General features: G+C 39.3%; 1 protein-coding gene across 1 annotated transcript in view; it reads right to left on the bottom strand.

The window, feature by feature from the left end:
* LOC140738050 (coiled-coil domain-containing protein 158-like) overlaps window positions 1–26,028 on the bottom strand; it is a 165,208-nt gene that overhangs the window by 65,839 nt on the left and 73,341 nt on the right. Inside the window, exons 9-13 of the mRNA XM_073065054.1 lie at window positions 21,267–21,377; window positions 16,731–16,845; window positions 15,541–15,660; window positions 13,045–13,242; window positions 10,516–11,031 (exon numbers count right to left, since the gene is read on the bottom strand). Of these exons, the coding sequence (XP_072921155.1) occupies window positions 10,516–11,031; window positions 13,045–13,242; window positions 15,541–15,660; window positions 16,731–16,845; window positions 21,267–21,377 (1,060 nt within the window). The remainder of the gene's footprint in view (window positions 1–10,515; window positions 11,032–13,044; window positions 13,243–15,540; window positions 15,661–16,730; window positions 16,846–21,266; window positions 21,378–26,028) is intronic.

Raw genomic sequence — 26,028 nt, 5'->3', positions numbered from 1 at the left:
GCACATGACCTGGTATTCCATCCGGACCAGCTGCCTTTCGTACATTTACCCTGCTCAGGGTGGCGCTAACATCGGAGGTGGAAAGTGAGAGAGGCAGTTCACCAGGTGGGAGATCCGCTTTGAGGGTGACCTCCTTGTTCCCTCGGTCAAAGTGAGTGTAGAACTAATTGAGCTCATCAGGGAGGGAAGCAGAGCTGGTAGGGGGCACAGTACTAGGTGGTTTGAAGTCTGTAATAAGCTGTATGCATGCCAGATGCGTCACGGGTCTGAGGAGTTGAAATGCTCCTCGATCCTATGTTTGTATGTATGTTTAGCCTGAGAGATTCCCCTCCTCAGGTTGGCCCTGGCTGAGCTGTAAGCCTCCCGGTCTCCAGACCTGAAGGCTGAATCTCTGGCTTTGAGCAGGAGGCGAACCTCTCTGTTCATCCATGGTTTCTGATTGGGGAAAACTTTTATTTGTTTTTGTGATGTCACTCTATCTACACACTTGTTGATGCACTCAAGGACAGAGTTGGTATCTAAGTCAATGTTAATCTGAGAGTCTGTGGTGCCATGGGCAGCAAACGTGCTCCAGTCTAAGCTGGAATTGGTGCTGAAGAACAGAGTCAGCACCCGCTAGCCAGATCTATTCCATCCAGTTGTTCATATCTAAAGAATTATGAGCAACAATAAACATGGGTACATGTGAATATTCCTTCCCTTCAATATTACAGTGGTCGTAGTCTACATCCCATCACCATGTGGCTAGAAGAAAAAAGTTTAAATTCACAAAAAGATTAAAACTCCTCATCAAATTCTACTCCACTTCTCCACGATTGTATGTCCTGGGGTTCTCTCAGACCCTCACTTGGACTGGTCTGAGCCCAATTTCTCTCTGTAAATATCACCTACAATAATATGTTCAACACATTTCTTCCTTGTCCACCATATTACACTGCCTTCTCACTTTGGATGTCTATTTACTTATTCCAGTCCTATTTGGTATTTTTTAAATTCCTCCTCAACCTGTTTTTCTCCCTACTGCCTTGTGCAGGAAGGCACAGAGTCGACTGTACTTCCTTAGAAGGTTGGCGTCATTCAATGTTTGTAGTGAGATGCTGAAGATGTTCTATAGGTCAGTTGTGGAGAGCGCCCTCTTCTTTGTGGTGGCGTGTTGGGGAGGCAGCATTAAGAAGAGGGACGCCTCACGTCTTAATAAGCTGGTAAGGAAGGCGGGCTCTGTCGTGGGCAAAGTACTGGAGAGTATAACATCGGTAGCAGAGTGAAGGGCGCTGAGTAGGCTACGGTCAATTATGGAAAACCCTGAACATCCTCTACATAGCACCATCCAGAGACAGAGAAGCAGTTTCAGCGACAGGTTGCTATCGATGCAATGCTCCTCAGACAGGATGAAGAGATCAATACTCCCCAATGCCATTCGGCTTTACAATTCAACCGCCAGGAGTAAGATATGTTAAAGTGCCGGGGTTAGGACTCAATGTATTTAAGTAAACTACTTAAGAACTTTTTAAAAGCTATTATTAATGCTTTTTGAGAGAGTGATTTTAGATGCATATCATATTTTTACTGAGTTACGTATTGTATGTAATTAGTTTTGCTACAATAAGTGTATGGGACATTGGAAAAAATGTTGAATTTCCCCATGGGGATGAATAAAGTATCTATCTATCTACTTACTTTTATAGAATCACAGGAACATACAGCACAGAATATGGTGCTCTGCTCCACCTCATCCATCATGCCATCTATACTAATCCCATTTGCCTGCATTAAGCTTATATCCCTCCATTCCTCTCCCATCCAACTATTTGTCTAAACACCTTTTAAATGCAGTAATAGTATCTGCCACCATTACCTTCTCTGATAGCTCACTGCAAATATTCACTCCACTATGTTTGTAAACTTACCTCTCCGATTAAACCTGTGCTCTCTTATTCTAGACACCACTACTCTAGTTAAATTATTCTGGCTGCCCTTCCTATCTTTGCCTCTCATTATTTTGTAAATCTCTGCAAGGGGACATGGGAAAGGATGGGTTTATTCTCACTGGAACTAGCACTCCACAGTCTCCAATGTTCTAGTGAGGATAAACCCAACCCATCCAATCTCCTCTTATCACTACAGTGCTCCATTCCAGGCAACATCCTAATGAATCTCTTTTGCACACACCCTTTCTCTGTGTGGTGACCTGAACTTAAACACAATACCCAACCTACATTCTGAGCAATTCTTATATCAATGTTTTAGTACAACTACAGCATGATATCCTAATTCCTATATTCACAGCCTTGGCCTACGAAGGCATACAACTCATTACTCTGTCCAGCTGTGACTCAACATTCAGGGAGATATGGATTTGCATGTTTAATTTGTTGTCTATTTGTTCTACTTAATTAGCTTAAACTGCAAGTTCTCTCATTCACACCAGACCTAACTGTCCATTTCCCAATTAGACCATAAAACCTTAACACAAAGGAGCAAAATTAAGCCATTCACCCCATTGAGTCTGCTCTGCCAATGCATCACGGCTGATTTATTATCCCCCTCAACCCCATTCTCCTGCTTTCTCCCTGTAACTTTTGATGCCCTAACTCATCAAGAACCTGACAACCTTGGCTTTCAATATACCAAATAACTCAGCCATCTATGGCAATGAATTCCATATACCGTACTCACTATCTTTTGACTAAACAAATTACTCCTCATCTTTGTTCATCTTCTCAATTACCTATTCTTCCTCAAATTCCCACTCTGCTATTTGGCTGTGTATCTCAACTCTTTTTTTTAAGGATGTCACACCAGACAGTCAGTCATTCTTGTCTGGTGCATGGTGTCAGGATTGGTCTCCTTTCGGATTAACTGGGTCACGATATGAACATTCCCGACTCGACCCTGTTTTTTCACGAGGCCGGGTGGCTAGCTCAACGCTCAACCTGGCACGGATGGAAAGCTGCTTGGGGGGGGGGGTGTAGCCCAACTTGGATTCGAACTTGGGAGCCTTCACTCCGGAGTCTGGCGCTGATGACATTGCGCCACCAGCCTGTCTCAACTGACAACTTCCTATTCATCACATTTCAATCATTCATTACTCTCTGTAACTCTGAGCATCAAACTAATACAAACCTTTCATAATCTTGCATCATTTTATCCTTTTGTCCTATCCCTGCTCCATCCCCTTACCTTCTATACATCTTAAACTAACTTGTTTTTCTTTTGCCAATGTTGACATTAACTCTAAGACATTTACTGCTTCTTTTTCCACTGACACTGCCTAATCTCCCAATTTCATTAACCTTTGCAGGGAATTTAATTCATCACAGCATAGTTTCAACAGTTTTACACATCACACGGTACAAGCAGAATTTTTGCGTTTATCAGTCCAGTAACCCTGACTAAAACTGCCTCAGTTACAATTGTGGCATAAAACTCTAGCAGGTGATTAATTTATCTGTATATCTGTCCTCAGTTTGCCTCCAACAAGATGAATCTATAAATAAATTTTGTTTGAAGCCACCATAATTGAAGCCCCTGATAGCTGAATACAATAATATCAAGTCTTTGCTGAAGTGCCAAAAACTCTCAGTTGCACTAACAATCCTCTCCATTCACATATCGAATGTAAACCACTCCCTGAACAAACAACTACAGAGGATGTGTGTGTGTTTTTAAAAAATCACCTTACTTTTATACTTTTATCACTCCCACCTTTTCTATATTTAACTACTCTCACTGTTTGTTTCAATCTTTATAATGGGATAACACAGGACAGAAAGAAATTGCACCTGCACCAGCTTCTGAAGGAGGGCTCTCCTCCTTGCCCATTACCCTGAATTGAAAAGTCCTTCATTTAATTCCCTTCTCAAAGTTAATTCCAATTCTGTTTCCTTCATTATTTCTGACACCTGTTTGAATTATTTCTCACTGCATGAATTTATTCTCTTCATCACCTCCAGTTCTTTTGACAATTACATTAAATTTGTGGCCCATTCTGACTTTGTAAACAGTTTGTCTTTATTCACTCTACAAAAACTTCTGCTACTTCATCAACAATCTTTTGAAAATACAAATGTAAATTATCAAACCTCTTGGATACTCAAAGTACTCAATTTAAGTAGTCAATTACACAGAGGAAAAGTATTCATCTTTCAACAAGATAATTTAGAGCCTTATAAATTCTTCATTCCATTTATTAAACTCAGACTACTGACCCTACTCTTAAATTTTGTAGGTGTTGCAATTGATTCTAACATTGATAGTTTCACTAGACCTATCTTATGTCCCTATTCATTACCACCACAGTTATCACTGTATTTTTTGTTTAAATCACTCCTTTTTACTTACTTCTGTTCTTTTCTCACTACATCAGTTAGATGGTACAAGAGCCTCAGGACTTGCATCACCAGGTTCAAGAACAGTTACTACCCCTCAGCCATCAGGCTCTTGAATAAAAGTGGATAACTACACTCATTCTATTTCTGGTGTTCCCACAACTGATGGTCTCACTTTAAGGACTCTTTAATTTGTTATTTCATGCTCTCACAATTTATTTGTGTTTGCATTTGCACAGTTTGTTGTTCATTGACCCTGTTTACAGTTACTGTTCTATAGATTTGCTAAGTATACCTGCAGGTTGTATGTGATGACATTTAAGCTCTCTGGTAATAAATTTCACTTTGAACTTTCTTCCCCACCTCCTTCCCCTGCATGAGAGTGGCTTAAAAACTCAGTGTGACAACTTAATTTTCTGATAAAGGAACACTGAGTAGAAATGTCTGCTCTGTTCCCTCTGCAAAGTGGTTTAGCCTGTTGGGTATTTACTGCATTTTCTATTTAAACAGTCAGGAACAGTGTGTCTTTAACACACCTATGATGGATTTAACTTGCTTGGCCATTTTCTTACTGCTGACAATTGAACATATCAGTAGTGATTACCTCCAGGGTTTTCCCCAGTGAATACTATATTGAAAAAGCCTTAAACGACACCTGACCATTTTTTTCTTTTTTCATACATGGTTACAGTATGTCATATAAGTAACCCTTGCCCTATGGCCTCCAGCTCCCGATCCAACGGAGGATAAAAAGTTGCGCTCGGAACCTTTGCAATTTTTACCTTTAATCTCTCAACCAATCATATTCCAATTATGTGCACTTCCTACCTTGATCCGTTTTTTAATGTTCTGCGTCTACAGTGTGATAACAGCAGCAACCTTTACTTTAATGAAGACAGAATAAAATACTCATTGGTTATCCCAGTTATAGCCCGTTCCTGAAGAAAATTATATTCCTCCTACTTCCCAATCTGCACAACCCATCTTGTTGCTACTTCTGTTGAGCTTTTATGAATTCATGAAAAGATAAAAGGGTTCCATTTTATCACCTGCTAATTTATTCTCACTTATTTTTACTCTCTTTCATTATTTCTTATATTCAGTCATTTCTCCATTGAAATAGGAAACAGGTATTTATCATAAGCTGCTTTGCTTATTTTAACCACCATGTCTTCACTCTCTAGGAAACTCTGGCTTTGATGCTCTTGTTGGAGAAAGAGAGACCGTCACACACAGTCACCTTCCTTCAGCAGCACCAAGCGGGAGGCGGGCAGAGGGCGCTGAACACTCGCTCACCTTCTGCGCTCGCCTCGATGATTTCAGTCCTCCTTGGTGCTTTATTCGGCAAGATCAGTGAGAAATGGAGTTGCACCCCGGCTCCAAACTTCCTCATGGAACCCTCACAGGGAAAGCAATGCTTGACTGGCTCGAAAACACACCACCAAAATGCAGACTGCAAGTGCTAAACAGTAGATCATAGGCTCCAGCAGCAACAGAACCATATTAGAAAGAAAAAGTCGTAAAAGAAGTGAAGGAAGTACTTTTGGACGCTGCCTGGAGCATGTTGCCCTTGGTAGTGTTTCTCACAGGTGCCATCTTTGTTTTTCGGTTGTGGGGACATGATGGGGTGAGTGAAATTGAGTGACGTTATCCCCTTTGGTTCAAGAGCCTGATGATTGAGGGGTAATAATTGTTCCTGAAACTGGTGGTGTGAGTCCTGAGCCTCCTGTACATTCTTACTGATGGCAGCAGAGAGAAGAGAGACCGTGATGAGGGTCTTTGATGATGGATGCTGCTTTCCTGTGACAATGCTTCTGGAAGATGTGCTCAGTGGTGGAGAGGGCTTTACCTGTGATGGACTGGGCCTTTTCCACTACATTCTGTAGGGTCTTCTACTGAAGGGCACTGATGTTTCCATACCAGGCTGTGATACAGTTAGTCAATATAGTCTCTGCTACACAGCTATAGAAGTTTGTCAAAGTTTTAGATGTCATGCTGAATCTTCCTGGCTGACAGAGAAGATACCGGATCATGCCATCGAGCCCTCTGGGTTCTCCCTGTTCTGGGCGGACAGGTCAAAAAACCTCTCTGGGAAGAGTAAAGGAGGAGAGGTATGCTTCATGGTCAATGATGCTTGGTGCAACCCCCAGTATGTGCATGCACTCAAATCCTTTTGTTCCCCAGACCTGGAATACCTGCTGCTGTGCAGACCCTACTGGCTACCTAGGGAGTTCACGGCTGTTATCATCACAGCGATGTACATTCCGCCGCAGGCTGATACTGACCTGGCTCTCAAGGAACTGTACGAGACCATCAACACGCTGGAGACTGCACACCCAGAGCATGCCTTCATCATCGCCAGCAACTTTAATTCAGCATTGCTGACGATAGTCTCTCCGAAGTTTTGTCAGCATATCCAAGTGAGCGCTCGTGGAGATAACACACTCGACCACTATTAAAATCCCTTTCATAATGCTTACAAAGCTCTCCTTTGCCCAGCTTTTTGAAAATCAGATCACTCTTCAATCCTGCTTTTGCTGACGTACAGGCAGAAGCTGAAATAAAAAGTGGCCACAGTTAAAACCGTCCACTGTTGGTCTGACCAATCGGCCTACATGCTGCAGGACTGCTTTGATGACGTCGACTGGAATGTTTTCCATGATGAGGATGTCTTTGAGTTCGCGGATGGAGTCACGTGCTTAATCTGGAAGTGCTTCGACGATGTTGTCTCCCAGAAGTTGGTCAGGGTCTTCCTGGAACAGAAACCCTGGATCAGTAGTTCTGAGCAAGCAGCACTTACAGCACTACGTAGAGCTTACATCGCTGGCGATCAACCAGGCTCAAGAAAAGCAGCTACGATTTGCACAAAGCTATCAGGGCCGTGAAAAAACAATACAGGGACAATATTCAGTCAAGATTCGATACAAATACCACAAGTGACTTGTGGTGAGGGCTGCATACCATTGCAGACTTCAAAGTCAAATGTTGTAGTGCCACCAACATCACAGCCTCTCTCCCAGATGAGCTCAATCGCTTTAATGTTACTAAATCTGAGCCTCCGAGGAAAGCCACTGCTACAACCTGCAACCTGGTCATCTCTGAGGCTGAAGTACACAGATGTTTCCAACGAGTGGACAGTCACAAGGCTGCGGTACCGGACGGCATCCCAGGGCGAGTACTCAGGATGTGCGCAGCATAACTTGCAGGTGTGTTTACTGACATTTTTCATCTCTCCCTCTCCCAGTGTAGAAGTCCCTCCTGCTTCAAGTTATCCACCATTGTCCCTGTATCACAAAAGACCAAGGTAACATGTCTGAATGACTGGCGTCCTGTCGCATTCACCTCAATAATAAGCATCTGCAGCTTGCTACCACCCAAACTGGATCCACCACAATTTGCCTATCGATACAGCTGATTGACAGACGATGCAATAGCCACTGCTCTACATACCATGCAGAGCAGTGGAAGCATTGGAAAGAGTACAGAGGAGATTTACCAGGATGCTGTCTGGTTTAGAGAGTATGCATTATGATCAGAGATTAAGGGAGCTAGGGCTTTACTCTGGAGAGAAGGATGAGAGGAGACATGATAGAGGTATACAAGATATTAAGAGGAATAGATAGAGCGGCCAGCCAGCGCCTCTTCTCCTGGGCACCACTGCTCAATACAAGAGGACATGGCTTTAAGGTAAGGGGAGGAAAGTTCAAGGGGGATATCAGAGGAAGGTTTTTTATTCAGAGTGGTTTGTGTGTGGAATGCACTGCCTGGGTCAGTGGTGGAGGCAGATACACTAGTGAAGTTTAAGAGACTACTAGACAGGTATTTGGAGGAATTTAAGGTGGAGGGTTATATGGGAGGCAGGGTTTAAGGGTCGGCACAACATTGTGGGCCGAATGGCCTGTACTGTGCTGTATTGTTCTTTGTACCATCCTTACACATCTGGAGAAGAATGATGCTTATGTGAGAATGCTGTTCTTGGACTACAGTTCAGCATTCAACACCATCGTTCCATCCAGGCTCGATGAGAAGCTCAGAGACCTCGGCCTTGACCCTGTCTTGTGCAGCTGGATCCTGGACTTCCTGTCAGATCGTCAGCAGGTTGTAAGAGTGAGCTCCCTCCCCTCCACCCCTTTGACTCTCAATACAGGAGCCCCTCAGGGTTGCATACTGAGTCCCCTCCTTTACCCCCTGTATACCCATGACTGTATCGCCACCCACAGCTCTAATCTGCTAATTATATTTGCCGACGACACTATATTGATTGGCCCTATCTCAAATAATAACGAGGTGGCCTACAGGGAAGAAGTCATCTCTCTGACACAGTGGTGTCGAGAAAACAACCTCTCCCTCAATGTTGCAAAAACAAAGGAGCTGGTTGAGAATTACAGGAGGAATGGGGATGGGCTAACCCCTATTGACATCAATAGATCTGAGGTTGAGAGGGTAAACAGCTTCAAGTTCCTCGGCATCCACATCACTGAGGATCTCACGTGGTCTGTACGCACCAGCTGTGTGGTGAAAAAGGTACAACAGTGCCTCTTTCAGGTCAGACAGTTGAGGAAGTTTGGTATGGCCCCCAAATCCTAAGAACCTTCTACAGGGGCACAAATGAGAGCATCTTGACTGGGTGCATCACTGCCTGCTATGGGAACAGTATCTCCTTAAATCGCCGGACTCTGCAGAGAGTGGTGTGAACAGCTCAGCACATCTGTAGTTGTGAACATCCCATGATTCAGGACATTTACAAGGACAGGTGTGTAAAAAGGGCCCGTAGGATCATTGGGGACCCGAGCCAACCCAACCACAAACTGTTCCAGCTGCTATCATCCAGGAAGCGGTACCGCAGCATAAAAGCCAGGACCAACAGGCTCCAGAACAGCTTCTTTTACCAGGCCATCAGACTCACGAACTGATGAACTCACGCTGACTTTAGTGTACTCTGTATTACAATGACTGTTCTATTTATTGTAAACTGTTATAAATTACTATGATTGCACATTGCACATTTAGATGGAGATGTAATGCAAAGATTTTTACTCTTCATGTATGTGAAGGATGTAAGAAATAAAGTCAATTCAATTCAATAAAAGTAGAAAATAAATTGCTCATATATTGCTCCTGAGTACATAAAAACACTGAAATGCTTCATCATATACAATAATATTATTGACAGAGTTAAATCTGTTCCGAGACTCGCAAAAAGGCAACAGAAATTTCCCCACCAGCACCACTTCCCATTTACTTCAAAAACAGTAAATGGGAGAAATGAGCATGGGGATCCCCAGCTCCAAATAGACAATCACTAAACGTGGTGTTGCAGGCTTTGAGCTATAAATAAAACAAACCAAACACAGGAATTAATTTCGAGAAGAATAGAACTGAGATCAATTGTGTCAAAGTTATATTGAATATTTGGTAAACTATGGAGTCTTCTATTAAAAAAATAATAGACTGGCAGTGAGGAAGATGCAACAAGATGTCTATAGATGGAACCAAAATTCAGAGGTTCTGGGAAATATTGAATGCGCTGAGGCTCCTTTGAGCTAAAGACTGAAAGATGTCTGGAAAGAAGTCTTGAAGATTATGAAATGATTAACTGGGTAAGTACACTGACAAAACATTTCACTTGTGTGGGAGGTCAGAACTAAGGGTCAATAAAGTGTTCAGATGACTAGGGGACCTACTTAAGATGTGGAAAGGATGTTTCCCATCGTGAGTGAGTCTTGGACACGAGGGCACAGTCTCAGGATAGAGGGGCGTCCATTTAAAACAGAGATGCGGAGAAATTTCTTTAGCCAGCGGGTGGTGAATTTGTGGAATTTATTACCACAGGCAGCGATCGAGCCCAGGTCATTTAGTGTATTTAAAGCAGAGCTCAATATGTTTTTGACTGGACACAACATCAAATGTTACGGGAAGAAGGCCAGGGAGTGGGCTGAGGGGAAGAAAAAAGGATCACCATGACTGAATGGCCGAGTGGACTTGATGAGCCAAATGGCCTAATTCTGCTCTTCAGTGTTACGGTCTTAATTAGGGGGTGGGTCAGAATATGAAATTTGCTACATATGAAATAGTTCAGGTGATTTTACTGTAGACTCAGCAAGAAAAAGAAGAATTCATACTGATGGGGTTAGATGGGGAAGGGTAGGAATTATCCATTTCTTGTCATATATAAATATTATCTGACCTTTAACTCTTGCATCTTCTGTTTCTGGCAATCAACTTCCTTTTGGAGTTGCTTTCTTTCAGCTTGCAGTGCCTCAGATGCAGAACTCTGCTGCGATGTCATTTCAGCAATGTTTTCCATTTCTTGTCGCAGAACAGTTAGCATCTTGCCTTTTTCACTCAGCTCCTGTTTCAGTGAATCATTCTCATTCTGCATTTCCTTTATGCGTCTCACAGCTTCTTCAAACTGATCACAAATGCTCTCCTCTGCTATTTTCATTCTTTGGATTTTCTGGCTCTTATCTTCAATTTCAAGTTGCAATTTATTGTTTTCCATTGCCACATTTTCCAGACATCTTTCCCTTTCCTTTAAAGATTCTTTCAATTGACAGATACTTGCTTCGGTTTTGTCAATTTGCTGTTTCTTCTTATTAAGCTCCTCTCCAGTTTTACAAAGCTGCTCTCTACAGGTCTCGTATTGGTTGACTAAGGCTGATATTTTCTGTTGATCTTCATTCCTTTGCTCATCTGCAGATGCCTAGCATAGAGCATGGAAAATTATCAAGATCTTTCAGCAGACTTTGTTCTTAAGACTTACTAAGTAAAATGGCATTATATTGATTATGGTCTTTTAGCTAATTTTTCAGTTTACTAAAAACCTTCATCAATTTTGAAGCAAGTACATTCATTAACAAATCATTCTCAACAGTGTATTTAATCAGTCACATGTATTATCCCCCCCCCCCACAGATCCAATAAGATTGATCTGCTCTTAACAAATGCAGTAGGTCTTATCCTTCAGCATCAAACCATGAAAGGCCTCAGTATTAAAATGTAAGAAGCAACACTTCCCACTAAGTTTTATCTATTTACAGTGCGGAATTCAGTCCTTCTGAGATGCGCCACCCAGCAACCCACGGATTTAATGCTAGCCTAATTGCAGGACAATTCACAATAACTAATTAATCTGCTAACTGGTATGTCTATGGACTGTGGGAAGAAACTGGAGAACCCAGAGGAAACCCACATGCACATAGGAAGAATGTACAAGCATTCTTACAAAGGACACCAGAATTATAACATATAACATATAACATATAACAATCACAGCACGGAAACAGGCCATTCCGGCCCTCCTAGTCCGTGCCGAACTCTTAATCTCACCTAGTCGCACTCAGCCCATAACCCTCCACTCCTTTCCTGTCCATATACCTATCCAAATTTACCTTAAATGACACAACTGAACTGGCCTCTACTACTTCTACAGGAAGCTCATTCCACACAGCTATCACTCTCTGAGTAAAGAAATACCCCCTCGTGTTTCCCTTAAACTTTTGCCCCCTAACTCTCAAATCATGTCCTCTCGTTTGAATCTCCCCTACTCTGAATGGAAACAGCCTATTCACGTCAACTCTATCTATCCCTCTCAACATTTTAAATACCTCGATCAAATCCCCCCTCAACCTTCTACACTCCAATGAATAGAGACCTAACTTGTTCAACCTTTCTCTGTAACTTAAGTGCTGAAACCCAGGTAACATCCTAGTAAATCGTCTCTGCACTCTCTCTAATTTATTGATATCTTTCCTATAATTCGGTGACCAGAACTGTACCCAATATTCCAAATTTGGCCTTACCAATGCCTTGTACAATTTTAACATTACATCCCAACTTCTGTACTCAATGCTCTGATTTATAAAGGCCAGCGTTCCAAAAGCCTTCTTCACCACCCTATCTACATGAGACTCCACCTTCAGGGAACTATGCACTGTTATTCCTAGATCTCTCTGTTCCACTGCATTCCTCAATGCCCTACCATTTACCCTGTATGTTCTATTTGGATTATTCCTGCCAAAATGTAGAACCTCACACTTCTCAGCATTAAACTCCATCTGCCAACGTTCAGCCCATTCTTCTAACCGGCATAAATCTCCCTGCAAGCTTTGAAAACCCACCTCATTATCCACAACACCTCCTACCTTAGTATCATCAGCATACTTACTAATCCAATTTACCACCCCATCATCCAGATCATTTATGTATATTACAAACAACATTGGGCCCAAATTGAACTCCAAACTCTATTGCCCTGGGCTGTAATAGCATCACGCTAACTTCTATGCCACTGTGGCACCGTTTAACTATCTTGATGTAGTAGTACTCATAAGAACGACATTCTTATGGACATTCCATGTTGCATGGAAAGCTGATATCTTAATTTCCAGCACTGAAGGTCTTTGTTCAATGACTACATCACATGCATATACATTTTTCTGGCCTTCTGCCACTGAGAGAAATGGTGTAATCAAGAGAAGATTTAGCAAAGATGTGAAAATCTCCCTAAAATACATTATGTAATTTTAAGTTATGATTTGGAGGAAAAATATTTGTTTCCATTTGCAACAACTCCATTTGACAGACAATCCAAATGTTCTTTTTCATTTCTAAACAGAACAACTTACTTTACTCTCCAGAGTGATTTTGTCAAAATTAAGACTAATTCATACAAACTGCGATATAAACCATTAGTGCTTGCTTATCATTAACTAACCTGATACTGTATGTAATACTGGCACTGTTCCTTAAGGCTCTTTATCACACCATCCAGCCGTTGAATGTCCTGAGTTTTGCAATCGATTTCATTCTGTAAATTTTCAATGGAAATGCAATTGTTTGTTCCCCGATCCCACAGCTTCTGATTTTGTTCTTTGGCCACTTTAAGGTCCTCTTCAACTTTACAACTGTCAGCCTAAAAGTCAAACAAATGTAGTTCTGAATTTTAAAAAAAGGAATTGAAGGAGATGGGTATCCTTGGTCTAGCCTATGAGAATATTCACTTGGCAAGGTATCATGAATATGTAGCAGGCACACAAATCTCATCAGTTATAGCACCTCACCTTATGGCCAGTTCACACCTTGCCTGCCTCCCTTACCTTCTGCAAAGGAAGATAAATGTAACGCCATAATCAACTTTACATTCAGAAAACTAGCAAAATGCAAAGAGAACAAAAGACAATGTCAGATGTTCTCTTTTGTTTGCACTAGATCTACTAGCCTTAATTACTTGAAATAGGATTCCAAACACCACTTGCCTTTGCCCACTGCACTATCTTATCAGTATTTCTTTGCAGTTTTCCTTGCGGCCTCACCTTCTACTTCAGCATTGCCTGGAAATGTTGACACCTATTTCTAAAACACTGATGTGCCCAGTAAAAGGAAACAGTTACAGAGCAAAAGCCTAAAACATCACAATCAATTTCCACACACTCTAAGACGTTGCCTTAAACTTCTAGCATTTCTTGTTTCCCTCCCTCTAACCATATATTGTTAAATGAAATTTACTACCCACACCTGGTCTCCTAATCTTCAATGTCTGTGCTTTGCTTTGCTAAAAGACAAATGAAACTATGTCTATGGTACACCCAGTGTACTTCCTGATTAATGATACACAGTGCGAGGGGTGATTGATAAGTTTGTGGCCTAAGGTAGAAGGAGATGAGTTATACAGCTCTTGTTACATGCAAATGCAGTTCAACTCTGAGTGATTATGCAGAAAGTTTTGTTAACTCATCTCCTCTACCTTAGGCCATGAACTTATCAATCACCCCTGCCGTGGACTCTTTCTGGAGGTCCGAGATCGGTATGCTCCACGACCACTGGACTAAGTGTGTAGATGTAGGAGGGGACTATGTGGAAAAATAAATGTGCTAGGTTTTCTAAAATTGACTCCTTCTACCTTAAGCCATGAACTTACCAATCACCCCTCATATAAAGAACATAGAAAACCTACAGGACAATACAGGCCTTTTGACCCACAATGCTGTGCCAAACATGTACTTACTTTAGAAATTACCACAGGTTACTCATGGCCCTCTAGTTTTCTAAGCTCCCTGTACCTATCTAAGAGTCTCTTAAAAGACCCTATTGTATCTGCCTCCACCACCTTCGCCGACAGCCCATTCCATGCACTCACCACTCTCTGTGTAAAAAAACTTACCCCTGATATCTCCTCTGTACCTGCTTCCAAGCACCTTAAAACTGTGCCCTCTCGTGTTAGCCATTTCAGCCCTGGGAAAAAGCCTCTGACTATCCACACAATCAATGCCTCTGATCATCTTATGTACTTCTATCACGTCACCTCTCATCCTCCGTCGCTCTAAGGAGAAAAGGCCAAATTCACTCAACCTATTCTCATAAGGCATGCTCCCCAATCCAGGCAACATCCTTGTAAATCTCCTCTGCACCCTTTCTATAGTTTCCACATCCTTCCTGTAGTGAGGTGGCCAGAACTGAACACGGTACCACAAGTGGGGTCTGACCGGGTTCCTATATAGCTGTAACATTACCTTTTGTCTCTTGAACTCAATCCCACAGTTGATGAAGGCCATACACTGTAGGCCTTCTTAACCACACAGTTAACCTGCGCAGCAGCTTTGAGTGTCCTATGGACTCAGACCCCAAGATCCCTCTGATCCTCCACACTGCCAAGAGTCTTACCATTAATACTATATTCTGCCATTATACTTGACCTATCAAAATAAACCACCTCACACTTATCTGGGTTGAACACCACCTCCCTATAATCTCAAAGAAACTTAATGAAGCTTCTGAAGTGCAACCTTTCTTTCTGAAATTCACACTGGATGCTTCTAATATATGGTTCCATGCTATGCAAACCATCGAGGGTGCCTTTACAACCTCCAGGTGACACAACTGCTATGCTTTCTTGCTGAATCCACCATTTTGCAAAAGCCTGTCTCATAAATGTCACCAGGACCATTCATTCACTCATGAACACCTGAAATTTTAAATTCTCAGACTCTTCTCTGTTCCTTCCCTCAACATTTTATCACATGGTGTGACTAATAAAAAGGAGCAAGGGCATGCTCACTGAAGGCATCATTAACTTTGTAAACTAATATACAAAGGGGAAAATGTGTGCATATGCAAATTGGAGCGGTACCTTACGACTTTTAATTAAAGTTCAAGTCTTCCCTCTTTAATATATTAAGCATTAGTTTGGAAGTCAAACAGCTGCTGAACTTACCATTAATTGTTGGATTCGACAATTCATAGTTTCTACCTCTTGCCTGAATTCATCCCTTTCTTTCCTGGTTTTACAAACCTCAGACTGAGATTCTTCTATTATCTTTTGCAGGTCCTCTATCTGATCAAATAGCATAAAACAGCAAAGAAAACTAGACAATCAGTATAAACAAAATACTGAAACATAGCAAAATACATTGTTGAAAAGGTCCTCTGATCTTCTTTAGCATACAGCCGATATACGAGGGGTGATTGATGGCCTAAGGTAGAAGGAGTCAACTTTAGAAAACCTAGCACATTTATTTTTCAACATAGTCCCCTCCTACATTTACACACTTAGTCCAGTTGCTGTGGAGCATACAGATCTTTTTTTGTAGAAGTCGGTGTCTTGGACCTCCAGAAGTGGTCAACAGCTGGGGTGATTGATAAGTTTGTGGCCTAGGGTAGAAGGAGATGAGTTATGCAGCTCTTGTTACATGCATGTGCAGTTCAACTCTTTCAGTGATTATGCAGAAAGTTTGAAGTTAATAGCTCATCTTCTTCTACCTTAGGCCACAAATTTATCAATCAACCCTGCTGTCGACCACTTCTGGAGGTCCAAGACGCCGACTTCTACAAAGAAGGGATCCATCTGCATGCTCCACGACCGCTGGACTAAATGTGCAAATACTGGAGGGGACTATGTTGAAAAATAAATGGCTAGGTTTTCTAAAATTGACTCCTTCTACCTTAGGCCACAAACTTATCAATTACCCCTCGTATTTTCATACTGTTGTAACACAACTCAAGTTGCCATTTTAATTTGTTACAGTTGCAGCCACAACATGGATGCTGTTTTGATATACTCTTTACTGTAGCATTTTACTTTATTTTACATCAATTAGGAATTATGCATAAATGTAAAAATTATTACTTCAAGAAGGATTTTGAGCCTTTCCCAAGCTTACTTACATACTGGAAGGAAATAGGCCTTTTTCAGATAGCGCCAGGAAGAACAAAATGTAACATTGACAAAGTGGTCTTACACCTCTATTAGATTTTTCTCTTTTATATGTTTAATAACACGACAGGAAAATGGAGTATTGTTTAACAAACAAAGGAGTTCTACTTCTTTCCTTTCATTTCATGTTTTTTCCCCAGGTCCAAAACAAATAAAAAGAGATTTAATTTGTAGGAAAATTTATAACTGACCTTGTCTTCGTACATCCTTCTGGCTTCCCGTAATTCAGTTCGGAGATGGCAGACGGTGGACTCCAGGTCTGTAAGCTGCCGTGAGTACATTATGCTTTGATTCCTCGCTTGTTCTCTAGATGCGTGAAAAAAAGCATTTCAGGATGTATATTGTATACAGTTCTGATAATAAATTATACCTTTGAAATCTTTGAAAATTCTCACTTAATTGGTTTCTACTAAATAACAATACACCGTGAGAATTTAAAGTAGATTCTAGCTTTATGAATTCAATTAAGCACCTGACAACAATTCTGATAGAACGGGGTGCACTTGCTCATAAAGTACCTGCCCAAGGTCTCCTGGAATGTTATCATTAAATACCACAGATAAGTACTTTATCCAAATTATTCTGCAATAAAGAACCAGTGGAACTTATCATCAGTTGCAAGAACTGTTTCTTGTGTTATTCAATATCACAAGAGGCAGTTGTCTGGAGGATAAGGAATACTCTGTTCAAGATAAATTTGTTTTATTGTTAGGCATAAGAAGATTTGCTCACATTAAGTGCAGAAGAAAGCCAAGCAAATATCAGGTACTGATCTTTTCAATATTTCCTACTTTTTCAATCTAGAAAGGAACCAGAAGCCTTTTCAATCAATTTAAGTCTGTTTCTTCACTCTTACTTTCCATTTCCTTTCCTTGTTAACATTTTTACTTTTCCTTAATCTAATAATATTTACTTTCTGTTCACTGATATGGAAGACTTGCACTAACTTGATCAATTCACTTGGAAAACAGCACAATAATTTTTAACCTTTAAAGGCATGCCACTCAGCAATAATAATTTTTTATATAAAAAAGAAATAGAGGCACTGGAAAGGGTGCAGCCAACCAGAATATAGCAGGATTGGAATATTATAGACAACAGGAGAGGCCACATTCGATCTTCCAAAGTGTCTCACTTCACAAATGTTCATCACAAAGCCACACTGACTATCTCATATCAAAAATGCTTTTCCAAATGCTCTCAAATCCTGTCTGTAAGAATACTCAAGAGTTTACTCATCACTCATCTAGAATTCTTTGGTCTATAATTTCTAATATTCCTCAAGTTTCAGTGGCATGATCCAGCATGTTAGCTTAATCTGCGCTGACGTCACGTTCATCAAGGTTGCTGTCACTGGTGAAATATTTTTTTTATATATTCTTCAATATCTAGGCTGTCAAATTTATTATATTCAGACATTTCACACCATACATAATTTAGTAAATAGCAGATACATATTTGTTCACACTTCCATTAATTAGCTTAACCAACTGAGAACCTGAGTTCCAGTTTCCACCAAATCAGTACGGTTTGATTTTTTTAAAAAAATTTTAATTTAATTTCAAATAGGTTACAGAAGGAAAAAAAAATTGTCAACCCTTCCCCTCTCCCCTCAAACATAACCCTATAGAAAAAAAAAGAAAAAAGAAAGAATGCCTGGATATTGGAAGATCCCCACATGGAGTTCATAATAGCTTTAATATGTATGTTTAATTCTTTCCGCAGAAAACCAATAATTTTATCTTTGGAGCACCTATATATTTAATCCTATCTTTTGTAAATAAGGGCGCCAAATTTTCAGAAATATTTCATATTTATCTCTTAAATTATAAGTAATTTTTTCAAGTGGAATGCAGCTAAAAATTTCATTCTTCCAACGATCTATACTTAAGTATGAATCCAATTTCCAAGTAACTGCAATAGCCTTTTTGGCTACTGCCAATGCAATTTTTATGAATTCTTTCTGATATTTATTCAATTTGGATTTCGATTTTATCCCTTCAATATCGCCTAGTAAAAATAATGTTGGATTATGTGGAAGTTGTATTCCAATAATTTGTTCCAGTAAAACTCTTAAATTTGTCCAAAAAGGTTGAATTTTAAAACAAGACCAAGTAGAGTGTAAAAAAGTACCAATTTCTTGATTACATTGAAAACATTGATCAGATAAATTTGAGTTTAATCTATTTATTTTTTGTGGTGTAATATATATTTGATGTAAAAAGTTATGTTGTACTAATCTTAGTCGAACATTTATTGTATGTCATACTGTCAAGACGTAATCTTGACCAACTTGTTTCATCAATTTTAATATTTAAATCAGTTTCCCATTTTTGTCCTGACTTATGAATTCCTTGTTTAATTCCCTGTTTTTGAATCAAGTTATACATACCAGAAATAATTTTTTTAATTTCTCCTTTATGAATTAAAGTTTCTATTTCGTTAGGTTTTGGCAATAACATTGTTTGACCCAGTTTATCTCTTAAATAAGCCCTTATTTGGAAATAACAGAAAAGAGTGTTATTTGATATTTTATATTTATTCTTTAATTGGTCAAATGACATTAATATACCTCCTTCAAAACAGTCTCCTATATATCTAATCCCTCTGTGAAACCAGTTATATAAAAGTTGATTATCCATTGTAAAAGGGATAAGTTTATTTTGAATTAAAGGTCTCTTTGCTAATAAAGATTTCTTTATCTCATCATCAACATTTATCTTATTCCATAAATCAATCAAATGTTTTAATATAAGAGATTCTTTCTTTTCCCGTATCCAATTAGATTCTCATTTATATATAAAATCTTCTGGTATATTTTCTCCTATTTTATCTAATTCTATTCTAATCCATGCCGGTTTATCGTCATCAAAAAAAGATGCAATAAACCTAAGTTGATTTGCTTTGTAATAATTCTTAAAATTTGGTAATTGTAACCCTCCTAGGTCAAATTTCCATGTCAATTTTTCCAACGATATTCTTGACATCTTACCTTTCCAAAGGAATTTCCTCACACATTTATTTAACTCTTGATAAAACTTCTGCAGTAATTGTATTGGTAGTGTTTGGAATAAATATTGTAATCTAGGGAATATATTCATTTTTACAGCATTGACTCGACCTATTAATGTTATTGGTAACATCATCCATTTATCAAGATCCTCTTGAATTTTTTTCAATAATGGCAAATAATTTAGTTTATATAAATTCTTTATATCATTAACAACTCTTATACCTAAATACTTTATACCATTTATCGGCCATCTAAATTGAGTTATTAATCGACATTGACTATAATCTCCTTTAGTAAGGGGTAAAATTTCACTTTTATCCCAATTTATTTTGTACCCTGATATTTTCCCATATTCTTCCAATCTAGAAGATAATTTACGCAACAAATGCAATGGGTTAGTTAGATAAATCAGAACATCATCAGCAAATAAGTTAATCTTATATTCCTCCTGATTAACTCTGAAACCCATAATATCTGAGTCAGTTCTAATTAATTAATTAATTATTAAGACGTCAAGATTTTTGTGACTTTATGAAAAAACAGATTCAGTTTTTTTTAGATACAAACTCACATTCAGTTGATGATAAATTTATATTATGGGAAGCGATGAAGGCATATTTGAGAGGCCAGATAATAAGTTATACTTCTAAAATTAAGAAGGAATATATGGTAGAAATAGATCAATTGGAAAAAAAATTGGAAAAATTAAAACTAGTGAAATATTGAAGCAAAGTATTCATTAAGGACCTCCCTCCCTCCTCTGACTCCAGGCACATTTCCCCTTTTATCCCTGATTGACCTACCTCACTCTAGTCACCCTCCTGTTCTTCACATACATGTGGACTGACTTAGACATTTTTCTTAATCCTACTCACCAAAACCTTTTTTAACAGCCTTCTAACTCACTCTTAATAAGTCCCTTATTAAAATCTTTCCTGGCTACCTTATGACTATCAAGATCCCTGGTGATGTTTGTTTCCTAAACCTTAAGTAAGCTTGCTTCTTCTTCTTGGCTAGATGTTCCACTTCTCTCGTAAGCCGAGGTTGCTTCATCCTACCACCCTTTCCATGCCTTGATAGGACAGAGCATCATTCAAGTACTCCACAAACAACATCCACATTTCTGTTGTAAATATCCCCGTGTACATCTTTCCTAGTTTACGCTCCCAAGTTCCTGCCTAGTAATAGACTTAATTGATCCAGTGGACTTCTGGTTTCTTTCTAGATTGAGAAAGGAAAGTAGGAAATAACGAAAAGCTCAGTAACTGATATTCGTATGGGTTTGTCTGCACTTAATGTGGGTAAATCTTCTTATGCCCAACAATAGAACAAAGTTATCTTAGTTTGTTTGTGTAAAAGCTATGCAATACATCTTAAAGGCATCAATATGCTTCCTGCAATCAGGAAGCAAAATGACACAGAGCTACTGATTAATATGTATTTAAAAGCATTTTATAAACACATGTATTGTCTTCTACCATCTTAATTCAAAGACTATTCACTAAGCTATATGATAAACATATCCAAATTTAAACACATAATAATATATACAAATCAGAAGTTCCATATATCTTGAATGGCTTTCAACACTTGAGAGAATATCAAAACAACAATGTATATACCATGGATTGCACGAATCAACTGAAAGGAAACCGTGTACAAACTACTCTTTCTTAAATACTTCACTGGTCAGTTGGTAGAAATTTATACATACTGTATGGCTTCCACTTGGTTTTGGAAACTTGAGGCAAGGCTGCGAGAGCGGTTTACTTTTTCAGTCAGTACTGACAATTCTTGTTGATGTTCATGTTTCAGCTGCTCTATTCTGTGAAAGAGAGGTTAGTGGTTATTCAACACACAGCACATTTCTGTTTTTGAAAATACACCCAAAGACACACATATATATTCAGTATATTTGGAGATTAACACAAAAAAGAGTTTCAGGATGTATACTGCATACATTTCTCTGACATTAAATGTAGCTATTGACCTACTGAAAAAAAGATTCTTTCAGCAAAGAGAGGCTTCAGTCAGAGAAAGCAAATGAAAGAAAAGCTCAAGGTTACAACTTCTTTCTCCTGCCCTTCTTTATATTTGCACAGTTAGGACAGTAGAGATGGCAGGCAGGATAGTGGATTGGACCTCTTGCAGGATGTGGGAAGGCAGGGAGACCTCCAGTATCCCTGACAATTACAACTGCGAGACACACATCCAACTGCAGCTTCTAACTATCTGCATTAAGGAGCTGGATCAGGAACTGGATTAATCCCAGACCATTCCGGAGGCTAAGGGGCTGATAGATAGGATATATAGAGAGGTAGCTACATCCAAGGTGCAAGACACATGAAACTGGGTGACAGTCAGGAAGAGGAAAGGGGTTAAGGAGCCAATGCAAAATACCCGTGTGGCTACCCCCTCAACAACAGGTATATCACGCTGGATACAGTGGAGGGGCTGACCTAACAGAGGAAAGGTGATTGGGACTCTGGCACCGTGTTTGCCTCTGTGACTCAAAAGGAAAGGGGGGAGAAGAGCTGCTGTGGTGATAGGGGATTTGTTAGGGGAATAGACAGGTAGTTCTGTGGGTGAGAATGAGATATCCAGATGGTATGTTGCCTCCCGGTACCAGGGTCGAGGATATCCAGGATTAAGTCCTCAGCATTTTTCAATGGGAAGGGTGAACAGCCAGAGGTTATGGTCCATATAGTTGACATGGACATTTGGAGGATGAATGACAAGGTTCTGCAAAGAGTGTTCAGGGAGTTAGGGGGCTAAGTTAAAGGGCAGGACCTCCAGGGTTATAATCTCAGGATTGCTACCCATGCCAGGTGCTAGTGAGGGCAGAAATAGGAAGATTATACAGTTTAACACGTGGCCAAGGAGTAGGTGTAGGAGGGAGGGCAAAGGAATTTTGGATCATTGGGCTTTCTTCCAGGGAAGGTGAGACCTGTACAGAAGCGACAGTTTGCACCTGAACTGGAGGGGAACTAATATCCTAGCGGGAAGGTTTGCTAATGCTGCACAGTGAGGTTTAAACTAGAGTTGCAGGGGGATGGGAACCAGAGTGCCAGAACAGTTAGTGGAGAGGTTGTGGAGGCAGATGTTGATAGGACCTCAAACAGAGTTGTGAATTAAAAGGTTGAGCATGGTGCGACTAGTGACCTGAGCTGCCTATATTTCAATACAAGAAGTATCGTAGGAAAGAACTGAAGATGAGATATAGGCAATGTGTAGTGAGGAGAGACTGTTGATAGGGCAAAATTGCAGTCACCAGGATAAGTTGCAACATAAAAAACAGACAAATTCAAAAAGGCTGGATACAGGTTTGAGGGTATTACATTTGACAGCGTGCAGCATATGGAAAAAGGTCGAAGAACTTGTAGCACAATTACAGATTGACAGGTATGGCATTGTAGACATCACTGAATCAGAGCTGAAAAAAAGATTACAGCTGGGAGCTTAAAGTCCAAAGATACATATTGTATCGAGAGGACAGGCAGGAAGGCAGAGGGTGCAGCATTTCTCTGTTGGTAAAAATTAAATGAGCCATATACAAAAAAAAATTGAAGCAATAGTGTTAAGCGTGAACACTGAAAAGGCATTTGATTCGGTTAATTTGAATTTTCTTTACAGAGTTTTACATAGATTTGGTTTCCAAGACACACTTATTAAAACTAAACAGGCACTATATGACGATCCCACTGCTAGGATTAAAATCAATGGATACTTATCAAATAGTTTTACCCTCGAAAGGGGCACGAGACAAGGTTGTGCATGGTCACCGCTACTCTTTGCATTATATCTGGAACAACTAGCTCAATACATCAGAAAAAATAAAGATATCAGGGGGATTACTATTAAAGAGACAGAGCATAAATTGGCCTGTTACGCAGATGACATTTTGATCTATCTGGGGCAACCAACATACTCTTTATCTAAATTGATGCAGTCCTTTGAACAATATGGTCAATTATCAGGATACAAGATCAACATAGATAAAACCCAATTACTTTCATATAGCTATAGCCCACCAAGATAAATTGAAAGTACATATCCCTGGGCATGGCAAACAGAGTCCAATATTTGGGCATCATTATGCCAAAAGATTTGGCAAGTTATCAGAATGCAATTATCCACCTATATATAAAAAAATTAAGGAAGATATAACAAGATGGAACCTAATTCCTTTTTTTAGTCTCAGTTCAAGGATTGAATCCATTAAAATGAATATATTGCCCAGACTATTATATCTCTTTCAGACCCTACCAATAGAGATGAACCAAAATCAATTCAACGAATGGAACAAGATGTTATTAAGATATACATGGCAAGGTAAAAGGCCTAGAGTTCGTCTCAAAACTTTGCAATTAGCCAAGGAAAAGGGGGGATGGGGCCTACCTTCTCTTAGAGAGGGGAGGATACTTTCCATCCCCATACAGGCAATTTTGGCTGATAACAACCTACAAAGTTACATAAATACTATTGATAGCCCATGGGTAAAATGGACTCTTAAAATATGGAAAACTATTATAAAAGAATATAAACTAGAGGGAGATATTGCAATTCTTAAATGGTGTGCATATGACTCGGATTTTACGCCGAATAAAATGGATGCTAGATTTAAGGACTGGACAACTAAAGGAATAATAATTCTTTGCAATATAATGAAAGAAGGAACACTGTTCAATTTTGAAATGCTTAAAGAGAAACACTTACTAGAAAAGCAAGATTTTTATCGGTATTTGCAGATGTGACAGTATGTTAATAGGAGGGTTAAAAATGTAACCAAGGCAAGTACATGTTTGATTGTTGTTTAAAAAAGCATATAATTCAGATAATGGTAGTAGAATCATTTCAAGCGTGTATAAGGGTTTGTCAAATCTTAAAGCACATTCGACTTCATACATTAAAACAAAATGGCAGAAGGAAGGAGGGATAGTTATATCTGAGGAAGAATGGACAATAATATGGAGGTATCAATGGAAGTGTGCCAGTTCACAGAAATGGAGGGAGTTTGGATGGAAAAACCTAATAAGATGTTTTATTACACCCTCTCAGAAGTCCCATTGTGATAGTAACCTCCCTGTTTGCTGGAGAAATTATGGAAATCAAAATGTAAACCATTTTCATATTTTCTGGGATTGCCCCGTTATCAAAGACTGGGATACACAATGGGACATTTTTAAATGTGAAATACCCTTAGAAAGTAAGACCATATATTTTGGGTATATACCTCAAGAATGGTTGAAAAGAGATAAATATTTTATAAATATACTGCTGGTGGCTGGTAAAACGACTCTTACCAGGAAATTATTACAGGAGAGCCCAACTTTAAACACATGGATGCAAATTACAATGGACGTTTACAAAATAGAGAAGAAACAGCATCTGTTAATCATAAATTGGAACAATTTGATTCATATTGGGAAAAATGGTTTAACTACACAACACCTCGTAGGCCTGATTTTATTCTGACAAATCAATGACTATGTTGTATTAAAAAAAAGATCACTCCCTACTTGTACAGTTTTCTCCTTTTGCTTGTTCTTTTTTCCCTCTCTTTTCTATAAGTGTATACCTCAGATAAATATTATGTGGAGATTTGTGGCAAATATGAATATATCATATATATGTTCAGTATCTAAAATACATCTTATGGAAATGTTTGTTTGATGAACTTCAATAAAAAATAAATTTCAAAAAATACAGATCATTAGAAAGAGGTGACATAGGGTTGGACGGTGTTGAATCATTGTGGATAAAGCCATGGAACTGCAAGGATAAAAGATGCTGATGGGAGTTGTATACAGACCCCCAAACAGTAGTAAGGATGTGGTCTACAAATTACAACAGGAGATAGAAAATGCATGTCAAAAGGGTAATGTTACAATAGTCATTGGGGTTCCAATATGTAGGTAGATTAGGAAAATCAGGTTGGTACTGGATTAGAGGAAGGGGAATTTCTAGAGTGCCTATGAGATAACTTTTTAGAACAGCTCATAGTAGAGTCCACTAGGGGATCAGCTATTCTGGATTGGGTGTTATGCAATAAAGCAGAATTGATTAGAGAGCTTAAGGTAAAATAACTCTTCGAGTCAAGTGATCATAATATGATCAAATTCACTCTGAAATTTGAGGAGAAGCTAAAGTCAGCTGTATCAGTATTACAGTGGAGTAAAGGGAGTTACAGAGGCATGAGAGAGAAGTTGTCAGAATTGATTGTTAAAGAACATTGGCAGGAATAATAGCAGAGCAGCAATGGCTGGAATTTCTGTAAGCAATTCAGAAGGCACAGGATATATACATCCCAAAGAGAAAGAAGTATTCTAAATGGAAGATGACAAAAGGAAAAAGGATACCAAAAGTTTCTTCAGATATATAAGGAGGTGAGAGTGGATATTGGACTGCTGGAAAATGATGCTGAAGAGGCAGTAATGGGGGATAAAGAAATGGCGGACAAGCTGAGTAAGTATTTT

The sequence above is a fragment of the Hemitrygon akajei genome, chromosome 13 (genome assembly GCF_048418815.1).
Source record: "Hemitrygon akajei chromosome 13, sHemAka1.3, whole genome shotgun sequence".
NCBI lineage: Eukaryota > Metazoa > Chordata > Chondrichthyes > Myliobatiformes > Dasyatidae > Hemitrygon > Hemitrygon akajei.
This window is presented reverse-complemented; position numbering and strand designations above follow the sequence as displayed.